This window comes from Micromesistius poutassou (assembly GCF_964030765.1).
Source record: "Micromesistius poutassou genome assembly, chromosome: 4".
Classification (NCBI taxonomy): domain Eukaryota; kingdom Metazoa; phylum Chordata; class Actinopteri; order Gadiformes; family Gadidae; genus Micromesistius; species Micromesistius poutassou.
The window spans coordinates 3736551-3748942 of NC_140274.1; the positions used below are offsets into that span (position 1 = coordinate 3736551).

Below are 12392 nucleotides of genomic sequence, written 5' to 3' on the forward strand. Positions count from 1 at the left end.
CAGCTTGGAGTTGACTGACTGTGGGTTTAGTACCGGGTTCAGCTTTGAGTTCACTGACTGTGGGTTTAGTAGGGTGGGTTTGTGAGCGTTCTGAAAGAGTTTAGTGTGAGCATGGGGTTTAGTGTTTCAGTAGGGGTGTGAGCTGTGAGTTTAGTGCACATGTTCAGCAGGGCTGCCCAGCATCCACACGGTTAGGATCAAGATGTTAAGTGAAGGAAAAACCTGGAATGGCGGAGGGCTCGGCGGCGGTCCGGAAGAAGAAGGATCCGGGCTGGGACTTCCCCTTCAGGTTCTCGGCCACCACCAGCACCTCGTACTCGGTGTCCCAGCGCAGCTCCGTCAGCAGCACGTGCTCACTGCCGCTCGGCAGCAGCATCTCCGGCTTCCAGTCCGACGTCTGCTTCTGTGGGCACATGACCAGAACCGACCAATCAACACCGCTGGAGGGCTGGAGAGGGATCCACGCGAGTGAGGGACGCCGCCGGGTCAACCGTTTGGGTTTGGTTTGATGGATAGCTCCATCCATGTTATTAAAAAATGACGATCGTACAAGGATACTACACGAAGTGGATAAAGTGACATTATGTGTAGTGGCAATAGTGTCTGTACATACATATATGCTTTGTATTTAAGTAGTGCTTGGGGCGGGGGGGTGGGGGGGTACTCACGGGCCGGTAGCGGACCAGGTAGTGCAGGATGGGGGAGCCCCCGTCGTCCTGTTTGATCCAGTTCACCCTGAAGGAGTTTCCCTTGGGCCGGGGGGAGCCCTCCAGCTTAGGGGGGTTGGGCTTCCCTGGGAGCACACAGAGGGTGAGGGCGGCGATGAGGGGCTTTCATTTGAGGACAATAACAAATAATAAATTCGATGAAAGTACAAAGGTTAAGCGCTAGGAGGCAGGTTAGTCTTTTTGCGCCGAGATGGGTTGTTTAAGATGGATGGACCTGTGCATTTACAAATAAATCAGCAAAATAAGCAAATAAATTAGATAGAGGGAACAAAAGTGGGTTGGAAATGAAAGTTTCCTGTTTGGTAAGGAGGGGGTGTGCTCTCACTCGCTCTCTCTCGCTCTTTATTTTTTGTTTGGGTAAATCCTTTAAGAACTGCATGCTGCTTCATCTTCCTTCAGATACCAGGGCTCAGGTAGACCGATCTGCTCCAGAGCGTGAGTCTATACGTGAGGCTGCCTCGGCACGCCGCTCAGCGTTCCGCCGGCGTCAAACTGCCAACCCGACAATCAAGCGGCAGGGCCAGGGCTCACACGGCTCACGGAGAGAGACGCTCACGACGCAAGCTGAGAAATATCAGAGGTTCAGAGCGGTGGGACGTCTGCACGACGCAGCCCAAACACCACAGCACTGTGGTGACAGCGTTGGACTTGGTTGAAATTCTCCGGGATATTTAAATAGGAATGTGATCCGAGGAATTAGATGTAAATAGATGTTGATGAATGAGTTGTCAGAGTGACTCACGATGTTGATTCACGCGTTCGATGCTGTTGTTTTTTTTCCCCAGAGTTTGAGAACATTTCGTCTGACAGGAACGAATGCGCAGACGCTCCCTGCGTGTGATGCCAGCGATTGCAGCCAGCGACCGCATAGGACAGAGAATCATTTTAAAGGCTACGTGGGGAACAAAAACGGTTTTAGCAGGGGAATGTCTGCCTACGAGTTTTAAAAAAATGTGATCGGAGCGGCCGTGAGAGTTGTAAAACTTCTAGGAAACCGACCGATCAGCCTCCATAGGAGCGAGAGCGAGGGATTGTCAAACGCTGTCAAAACCCACGTTACACACTGGCTCGAGCCAGGGGGCACAGCCAATAGAAAGCCAGCGCTCTGTGGGAAGGCGTTTTGGGACGTTTCCTCACTGCTTAACAACTTCATACGTTTTAGTCATAAATAACAAGGCAATGTTCTCCGAGACTTTGTGAGACCCACGTGGATCCGTTCTCAACTGAAAAAAAAAGTGTTTGGGGTGTGAACCTACTCTTTAATGACATGTAGCCTGGGTTAGCGGCTTTAGCTTGTGAACCATTCGCACACACAGCACACACACATGCAGCACAATGCACAGGCGTGAACACAAACAGGGACTGACTGTGGCTCAGTGGTGGAGTTTCCCTCGCCGTAACACAAATAAGAATAATGAGAAAAGCATTAGATGTCAGGTAAGGGCAGCAGATGATTATTATGGTTATTGTACGATCAATAATTCAGTGAATGAATAATAGCTTTAGTAATTCGGACTGGAGGAGCGAAGATGCGGGTTTAAAATTCAGGTACTGCCGTCCCCTTAACTCTCCATTAACGCCTTAACGCAGGCGCTATCGTCCACAGTGGCGTGTTAACGGCGAGCCGGGTTTGAAGGGAACAGGGTGAGTACTCTTCTCAGGGGAAGTTACCTTCTGCGGAGCGTGGCGGAAGACCGGGAGACGTGACGGGTGGAACGGAAAGTGGTTGGTAGGTGAATGAAAGGGGAGATGAATGGACAACAAAACAGTTCAAAAGACATGCAGAGAAGTTTGAATTGGAAAACAACGAGAGAGGAGCAAAAAGGAAAAGGTAGAACAACACAAGAGGGTCTGTGGCGCTGAGACGGGGCGGAGACGGACTCTGGGCCAGACGGAGACACAGACAATGGGCGCTTCGGGCTCACTACCTATCTTAACTGAAGGAGTGGATTTATTACTTATAACCGGGCTAGCCCCCGGGGCCGCACCCCGCACCCCGCCTCCCAGCTGATATTAAACACAGTTGAAACAGGAGGGAGGGGAGGAGAGGAGAGCCTTCATTTCCACGGCGGCGAGTAATTCTACAGGACTGCAGCGTTTTCAAATCTAATCACGGTAGAAGTGATGTCTTTAATCAGCCCGCCCAGACACATATTTGAGCTTAATAAAACGCCAATGGAACATGTTTTAATATCAGCCTCTGCGAAGGGGTTAGTTGGCGGTGTCGTGATTTCCCATCTTTATGAGTTGGGCTATGGGGGGGGGCGGGTATGGTGGGGGGCTGCTAATACAAGTGGCTAGCATGATAGCATGACGGCGCTATTTTGCTACGCTAGCTGTGAACAACAAACCTGTTTCCTCAGTGGTAAAATGAAACATTCCGTCTAGGAACATGAGAGAAATTACATCAACACTGACAAATTAATATTTAAGTAAACAAGTCCTAATCTTTATATGTTTGTTAAAGATATATACTTAAGGATTAGCACGGTTCACCTGCACATCGCAGGTCATGCCATAAATGTTGGCGTTCCGTTTTACTAAACAGTGAATATCATTATTTTTAATGATCTGCACAGCACAGGAAAACACTGTCACACACAAAATGACTAAATGTAAGGTTGTTGAAATGTGTGCTTTTGAAATGGCCTCAGCGAGTCGTTTAGCACGCAAATTTCCACTGTAATGCCCGAGAGAAATATGTGGCAGCCAAACAAACTGAATCAAATTAACTTCTCTCTCGAAGTTAACTTTTGACAAGATGTCATTTTTTTTGCCCATCTGTTGCTTTGCTAATCCGCTGCGGGCGATCTTCACAAGTGGTACTTCTTTGAAAGCAAACCGGGAAAACAAACTAATGTGGGTAGAAGATTAGAAAATGTTTGTGGTTATCATCAGGATCATCAAGTCCTCATCACTCAAGCTGCAACACTGTAATTAATCTACACAATCATTAATGTCCACCAAAAACTGATGGTTTGGCTGTGAGGTTGTGAGGTTGTTGTCGCCACAGAAAAATGTCTTCATTCCTCCATCAATGCCCACTTTGCGATAACATAATGATATATTAATGCCATGTTATATATTGTTATCAATGATGGATTGTTTTTGTGTTATGTTATGGATTTGTTCACTTGAAATTCTATGTAAAAGCAACTCTAGAGTAAAACTAGGACTAAGGAATCTAGAAGCGACTCTAGATTAAAACCAGGACTAATGAATCTACAAGCAGCTCTAGATTAAAACCAGGACTAATGAATCTACAAGCAGCTCTAGATTAAAACTAGGACTAATGAATCTACAAGCAGCTCTAGATTAAAACTAGGACTAATGAATCCACAAGCAGCTCAGAGTGAAACTAGTACCCATACTAAAGCAGATCACTTACTTGAGAGTGTATAACCTGATTGATAAATCAGAGAAATAAAGCATAGCACATAAGATGTGATGAATGAACTGAAATACACAGGACATGTTTTCAGTACACATTTACATTGACACGTTCAGATAGGAACCACCATGTTTACTTGACTGCATTGTATCCTAGCATGGTAGCGAGCAGCCTCACCAACAGAGGGTGCTAAAAACTAACTAATGCCTCACCTAACTATGGGAGGTTGGAAGCAGAGGTATCTTCAAAGACCTGCTCCATCTCCACTCGTTTACTGGCTATATGGTTTGCAGTCGCGATAATAACCTATTCATTTATGACACAAAACTAGTGATTCGCTTCGAAGTTCATTCGTTCATTCGTTCAAGTTTTTTGGTCAAACTGTATCAAACGTTAATCATGGTATCCTGTTCGGTCTTTGTGTCAAAAGTGTTCTTGCAAAATGAAATTCCAAAATGAAAGTGGTAAATGAATTGAGAACACTAGAGTAGACTGGGGACTAGCCAATCCGTGCTATCAGTTAGCGTTAGTGGTAATATGACCGCAGCTGAATAAAGTCAAACGCATCACCGGTAAAACTCATCAATAACAACCGGCGCTGGCCTCTTGGTGACCCCCCCCCTGGTGAATTAATAACACGTGGACGAAAAGTAATATGCCAAATTATGAATAGTGCTTCCTGCTGCAATTTCAAACAAAAAAACACACCAAATGGACACATTTTCAAACCGGGGAGATCTCAACAGCCACTTTGGAGAAAAAGCGAGCAATTTGCTCTGTGTGCGAGCCATCACCGGCCTCATCAGGGTGTGAGAAGTGTCTGAAAGACGCAGGCCTGTTCGCACCGAGCTCTTAGGAATCAATAGTGGAGCGGCGCTTCCTGAGTCATCTGCTGAGAGCGCAGCTTAGGTAATAACAGAGGGCGGAGTGACAGCGGGAACACGGCAGCTGGGAAGGAGATAAATCACGCCGCGTCGTGTATCATACGGGGGTGTGTGGCTGGTCACGTGTGCATGCGTGCGAGTGTGTGGGTGTGTTGTGTCGACGGTGGTTTCTCGGGGGGTGCAGGAGTCTCTGACTTGAAGTGAACAGCGGGGCTGTCTGAACGCGTGCGTGTGCGCGTGTGTGTGTGTGTGTGTGTGTGTTTATAGTGTACACGTTGGTTCTTGGGGGGAAGAAGTCTCAGACTGGAAGATAACAGCATGGTTGTAAGTATGACACAAATGTGTGTGTGTGTGTGAGTGTATGTGTGTGTGAGTGTTTATAGTGTCGATGGTGGTCGGGTGCTTGGGGTGCAGAAGACTCTGAATTGAAGATAACAGCTATCTGAGTATGAGTACGCGCGCGCGAGTGTGTGTGTGTGTGTGTGTGTGTGTTTGCGAGTGCGCGCGAGTGTGTGTGCCAGTGTTTATAGTGTCGACCGTGTTGGAGATAACAGGGGGGTGGTGGGTGGGGGGGGGGGGACCCATGGGTGTGGGGGCCCATGTGTGTGTGAGTTCATAGTGCAGACGGACGGACGGGGCTGTGTGGTGGTGACTTACGGACGGGCTCCGTCTTGAACAGGGCGGTGGGGCTGCTCTCCCCCTCCCCCTTGCCGTTGGTGGCGGACACCTTGACCTCGTAGCTGGTCTCTGGCATCAGGTCGTCGATGGTCACCTCGCTGAGAGAACCTGGAACACATCAACACCAGCGCCACCGCCGCCTCAGCTGGTACCGCAGCACAGGACCGCACTACTGCAATCTATGAACCGGTAGTTATGTAGTTATCTTATGTAGTTAGCTGTGTCGTCGTTAGTTATGTAGTTAGTTATGTAGTAGTTAAGTAGTTGTCTTATCGGCCCATTCTGGCATTGTTTTCAAAGCTCGCGTTCCGTTTTAACACGCCGCTTTTTCATGTCTTGTTTGAAATTAGTTTTAGTACGGTAACTTTGAATATGGATGCGTTTGCAATGCCTCATAATAAAGGAACAAGCATGCGTGTTTCTGAGATGTAGGCGAAACAGCCGGTTACCAAAGCAGGGCGAACGCATTCCCAGCAACGACAGACGCCGTTAAAAGAAAGAAAAGCACAGACTACAGTGGAAACCATGAGGACGCCTAACCACTCCAGCTGGCTGCAATGCACCGATTTAAATAAATAGAAATACACCAAACTAACGCGGCTGTCTGAGTATGACTACAAAAAACGTGTTTGTGTTTAAAATGTCAACGGTGGGCTTTGGGGTGCAAGAAGACTCATGGCTATCTGAGTATCAGTACGTGTGTGTGTGTGTGTGTGTGTCTCTACCCCCACGTACCTGCTGGGAGCTCGTAGGTGCGCTGGGCCCAGGTGCCCTGGCCCTGGGGCCTCCACTCAGCCTTGTACCTGAGGACCGGCACCCCGCCGGTGGCCTCTGGCTCCTGCAGCTGGACGCGGGCCGTGCTGGAGAAGGGCTCCACCAGGCCCAGGGTGGGGGCGGAGGGGACGTCTGGAGGGGAGCGGGAGGAGAGAGAGAGAGTGACACTAACGCTAAGCTAGCGCTGACAAACACTGTGACGCCAACGCGGGGGCGCCGGCTAACGTGGCTACGTGTTAGCACGGCGCTACGTGGCGCTAGCACGCTCGTTATTCATTCAAGGAAGTGATTGCAATCGTTTGTAATTAACAAGCATCGTGATATGTGATAGATTAATCTGTGATTAATAATGATTATAATTTGGTCTGTAACCCGAATTTCCCCTCCGGGATGAATAATGTCCATCTTCATGAATAATGTCCAAGAAATCATCCCAAATAATGAATAATAACATCACAGGCGATGGTTAATGTTCAGCATTCCAATCCTGAATGAACATTAATAAAAGCCTGTGATTATTATTCATGGTAAAACGTGAAAACTTCAATTGAGACGTCGGTGTGCTGACAGTGGCTACACAACGCATTCTGCCGCAGCGCAGTGCGGGCTTGACGGAGTGTCTTTTAATAGCCTGGGTTTTGATCCTAAGATCTGAGGACGTCAGCCTCCCTTTATCTACGGTTGTGTTCTCTCCTTTAACGTGCCAGTGCACCTCACCACCACCACCACCACCAGCACCACCACCACCACCACCACGGCCCAGCCTCGCAGCCTCTCGCACTGCAACGTGACCAACAGGGCCTGGCGTCCCTCGCCCCGTCCCATCTCAGCGGGTCAGCCTTCTCGGGCGACGCTAAAGCTCGGACAAAAAAAAAAAACGCTCTGCTCTGCCGAGTTCTTACGGGCGACTGATGAGGGCGCGTGGCGTCAGGTCTTACGAGGGGACAGCCAGTAACTGGGGGCTCCATCGTGGCTCTGCCGAGGGGGGGGAGACAGGCCGCGGCAGAGCGAGACCGGGATCCGTGATTGGTAAATTAAGATCTAGGTGCATCCAAGAGGACCACTCAAACACCCCATCGGCCTCTGAAAGCACCTGGCATGGCTCGTCACCGTTGATTACGTTTTACGACGGGGGATCGAGCCGAAAAAACCACATAAAGAGAGGAGGCATAAAAGGGCTGAACGGAATAATAAACAGCCAGCCCGGTCGAACAGAGAGCGACACTACTCTCACCGTCCTCCATCGTTTCCCCCGTGTCGCCCGTTTACAAAGATGATTGTTTATTCAGACCGGACACGGGAGAGCTGGTGCACCTGTGCAAGACACTGATCCTTTGTGTGGGGGAGGAGCCGATGACCGGGGCGGTTGTCGGGGGGGGGGGGGGGGGGGCGTGGTGGGGTACCACAGGGGCGGGGGGGGGGGGGGTGGGGTGGGGTGGTCGGAGTTGGGACTGACCGGCCTGGATGAGCAGGAACTCCTTGGACTCGGTGCCCAGGTCGTTGGAGGCGGAGCAGTTGTAGCTCCCGTAGTCGTTCTCCGAGGCGGGGGTCACCTGGTCAGGGAGGAGGGGGGGGGGGGGGGGGGGGGGGAGGGGGGGGGGGGGACAGGGAGCAGAGAGAGAGAGAGAGAGAGAGAGAGAGAGGAGGAGCCGTGAACTTGAGTGAGAGAAGCCGGGAGCTTCTCCCCGGTGTCCGAGCAAACAAAACACAAACAAACGGGTGGACGGCCCGCTCGACCTTCTGCCTCTCGTCTGTCCATTAGACATACGAGAGGCTCTATTTTTATTCGTTCCCAGCTCTTTCCTGCTCTTCAATTATTCACCGCACTTCCCTGCCCTCACAATGGGGGTACGGAAAACACCCTCCACTCCATCAATGTACTCATCAAATCTTGATGTCCTGGGGTGGGTTTTATGTGTGTGTGTGTGTGTGTGTGTGTGTGTGGCGGTCTGTACAGACTTTTGTGTTTTTGTGGGAAAAACACAAAGTATGTGTGTGTGTGTGTGTGTATGAATCAAAACACAGATAGTATGTCTGTGTGTCTGTCTGTATATAGATATATATATATGTATGTATGTATGTATGTATGTGTGTACATACGTATGTACGTATGTGTACGTTTGCATGTGTGAGTGCGATTGTGATGGTGTGCACAGAATTTCCTGATTGTGTGGGTGAATGAAATCACAGATGTATATGTATGTATGGATGTATGCATGTATGCATGTATGTATAAATGTATGTATGTATGTGTGTATGCATGCTCACCTTTGGGGTTGTGTGCACAGACTTCAGTGTTTTCACGTGTGCTTGAGTGCATTTGTTCTTTAATATTAATTCCCTTGGAGTGAATTCACATGCGTCCGTGTTACACACACACACACACACACACACACACACACACACACACACACACACACACACACACACACACACACACACACACACACACACACACACACACACACACACACACACACCTCCAGGAAGCTGGCCGCCAGGCTCTGGAAGATCTTGATGTTGCTGGTGTTGGCGCTGGGCAGCTGCTGGCCGTCCCGCAGCCACACCAGGGACACCTCGCTGGGGTTGGCCTGCACCTCGCAGCTCAGGTTGACCGCGTTGCCCTCCCACGTGTACATGGCCAGCACCCCCTGGATCTTGGGCGCGTCTACGCGGGGACACCATAAACGTAAGCTCTCGTAAGCGATAACGCTTGTAAACGCATCTCTACGACACCGTCCACGTTAAACAAACATTTCAGACATTTGCATTTCGATTTACGGCATTTAGCAGACGCTTTTATCCAAAGAGACTTACAACACCGACGGTGGAGTCAACCCCGCAGGGCGACAGCCAGCTCGTCGGGAGCAGTCCGGGTGAGGGCGTCTCGCTCAGGGGACACCTCGACACTCCGCTAGGAGGAGCCGGGGATCGAACCAGCAACCTTCAGGTTACAAGTCAACCCGCACTACCTGCTGAGCTAAGCCGACCCTTATATGCAGCAGCGTTCAGCGTTGTGCGGGGGTCCCGATGCGGCAGGGGCGGGTGGGGTGGCGGAGGGTTGAGGATGAACGGGAGGCTACTCACAGAGGACCTCCAGGTGGGCGGGCTGAGCGTCCTCGCCGATGGAGTTGCGGGCGGTGCAGAGGTACTGGCCAGCGTCGGTGAACTTGACCTTCTTGACGGTGAGCGAGGAGACCCGCGCGTCGCTTCTCACCACCACGGTGCCGTCGGCGCTCTGGAGGGGGAGGGGAGGGAGCGGGGACCACAACAAACGCCGCGGCCGTTTCAACTTTCAGTTTCACTTTTACTTTCAGTTTCACTTTCAATTTCACTTTCACTTTGCCCATGTGTGACAGAGCGGTCGAACACAATTAGAACTAGTCTAAAATGTATCGTGCTGGTTGGGAATCACAGTCAAACAGACAAGGGGGGGGGGGGGGGGGGGCGGGGGCGGCGAGGTTGTGTGGACGCCGCAGCGAGTCTGTCAGCAACACGACAACACAACAGTGATGTCTTCATGGCAACCAACAAGCGCGGCTGTGGGATGTCTTTGTAAAAATCCACAAGAATGCATTGGGAATACAAAACACCCACTTAATCAATCGGCCTTATTCCATGAATGGAACCACTGCACTCCTCCGTGAATGCAGCGCGCCGTGGAGGGTTTGATGTGGTAATGTGGTGGTGGGGGGTGGCGGTGGCGTCGGGGTTCGTCAATAATTGATTGAAGAAAGCGGGCGAGGGCTCACGACTTCACACGCTCTGGACGCGGATGTTCAGTTGCCGCCGCCGCCGCAGCTGACTCACGTGTCTCGGGGGGATGAACACGGCGTTGGTGACATGCAGAGACCCCCCCCCCCACCCCCACTTTGCTTTTAGCAGTTGGTTCGCTTCACATCGAATCACACCGCTGAGGGGGTTTGTGGGGGGGGTTGGAGGAGGGGGCGTGGCTTTCGGGACCCGATTAGCAAACAGGTGAGTGGCAGGTGTTAATTTACTGATCACCTGTCGTCTGTTTAAAACACGGCTGTAGCTGATCCCACGACAAAGAAGAGGAAGAAGGAGAAGAAGGAAAAGAAGAACGCAAAGAAGAAGCAGAGGAAGAACAAAGTGAGAAGGAAAAAAGAAGAAAGAGGAGGAGAAGGAGAGGAAGAAGAGAGGAAGAGAAAGAGAAGCAGCAGGAGAATGAGAAGAAGGAGAAGATGAATAGAAGTAGAAGAAGAACAGACGTCCTAAACGTGTGTTTGCTCCAAAGTAATAATCGGCACTGGCTGGGCTCCAGTATGGCTCCTTCAGAACCCACGTCCGCCCGCTTCCTCCTTCACAGCTTGCCTTTTGGGTTTGCGTAACAGAGAGTCACACACAAGCTCGCTAGAAAAGAAAACGAAAAAGCTGCAACAGGCCCCCGGTCTAAGAGAGAGCACACTAATGACCTGAGTGGCCGGCCCCCCCGCCCTCTCCAGTTACCTGCGCGGGAGGGGGGGGGGGGGGGAACGCGATCGCAGCGCTACAAGCGCCACAAACGAGTGCCCCCCCCCTTCACCCCCAGCCCCGGGGTCACCGGCCTTTGTCACCGGTGGACACGTGAGACGCCGTGACCTGGCGCTGGTGTTAACTGATCCTCAATTCTTAATCAGACCACACGGCCGGCGCTGCAGACGCCCTCCCCCACACAGACAGCTTGGACCGTCTGCGTGGTTTATTGTCAGCGCCCCGGGTGTGAATTACGCAGCCACCGCATCCGGTCTTGGCCTGTGACTGTCGGTGAGCGTTTGCGTGCGATCGCCTTTCTGGAACACAGCCGGCGTTTCTGTGCTGATGACGACGAGGCGACGGTCTGGAGCCCCTCTTTGAGTCATACATATTTTACAATCCAAAGCACAGAAACGAGTTCCTTCGGCGTCTGAAGCACAAATTGCTCGGCGCCGTCGCGCTCCGCCGCGCCTTGTAAGAGCGGCGGCCGGGACCGACGTCGGAGCGCGTTTCAAACGAGCCGCTGACGATCAAAAGCCCCGCGCGGTTCTGAGCGAGCACGCTGAAGTGCTCAAACTCTGCTCCCTCTCCATCCCGCACGCCGGGTTCCGGGTGGCTTTGATTCAAAGTGCAGACCTAAACTGAATTACACGGCTTGCTTCAGCACATATTAACTACAATATTAGAGAAAGTGAAGAGAAATGAGGAGTCGGCGCTGAAGAGAAACCCTCATTAGCCTAACATGGCATAGTGAATAGACAGAAAACATGCCTGGGCGCATCAATTATGCAGGACGCTGCCGGCCGCGCACTGGGACCCGGGAAACGCTTGCGTAACGGCGGTCCCTTGCTTCAACGTTAATATTCTGCTCCGGGTCTGCAGAGCTGCAGTGTTCTGCCGGGGGCTGCCCCCAGCAGGGGGCGCTGCCTCTGAATACGAGGCCTTGATCCCTGGACAACACAAGACAGTGGTCCCCCACCCCCCCCCCCCTCCGGGTCGCTCCACAGCTCTGTACAATACAACGGGGTTTCCTTTGTAGAGGGAGGGTCAGTTCAGCTCATTGTCCCTATTCACTACGTCACGATGTTATATAATATAAGGGTAACTTAACACAAGAACGCAGGTCCAGGCGCCGACATCCTCTTTAACTCTGATTTACTAGCACCAGAATAACGTTCCAAGGTCCACTGAACAGGTGCCGTAGAGCGCCCCCTGAGGCTGGGAGTAAGACTGCACACTGTTGACTGTCCATTGAATACATAACAATCGCCATTACAGATGGCCGGTTGTTAATGTGTAGTGCAGATCTTCGCGTAGCCTATACGACATGATGGGAACCACAACCACGTCATATAAACGCACCCTACTAATAAAATAGGCAATATAATGTCAGCGGGTTCGTTAATGTTGCATACGAGTCTCTCTGCGGTGGTGGGGGGGGGGGGTGGGTGGTAGAGATGA

At 51.2% G+C, this 12392-nt stretch overlaps 1 protein-coding gene across 4 annotated transcripts in view; it reads right to left on the reverse strand.

Annotated features, from left to right (window-relative positions):
- The window catches only part of ncam1b (neural cell adhesion molecule 1b), an 80976-nt gene that overhangs the window by 15650 nt on the left and 52934 nt on the right, over window positions 1-12392 (reverse strand). For all 4 annotated transcript variants that reach the window (XM_084467449.1, XM_084467448.1, XM_084467447.1 and 1 more), the window contains 7 exons: window positions 9543-9693; window positions 8936-9123; window positions 7912-8008; window positions 6417-6587; window positions 5661-5789; window positions 669-793; window positions 223-403 (listed from right to left, as the gene is read on the reverse strand). In XM_084467449.1, coding sequence (XP_084323575.1) covers window positions 223-403; window positions 669-793; window positions 5661-5789; window positions 6417-6587; window positions 7912-8008; window positions 8936-9123; window positions 9543-9693 — 1042 coding nt within the window. The remainder of the gene's footprint in view (window positions 1-222; window positions 404-668; window positions 794-5660; window positions 5790-6416; window positions 6588-7911; window positions 8009-8935; window positions 9124-9542; window positions 9694-12392) is intronic.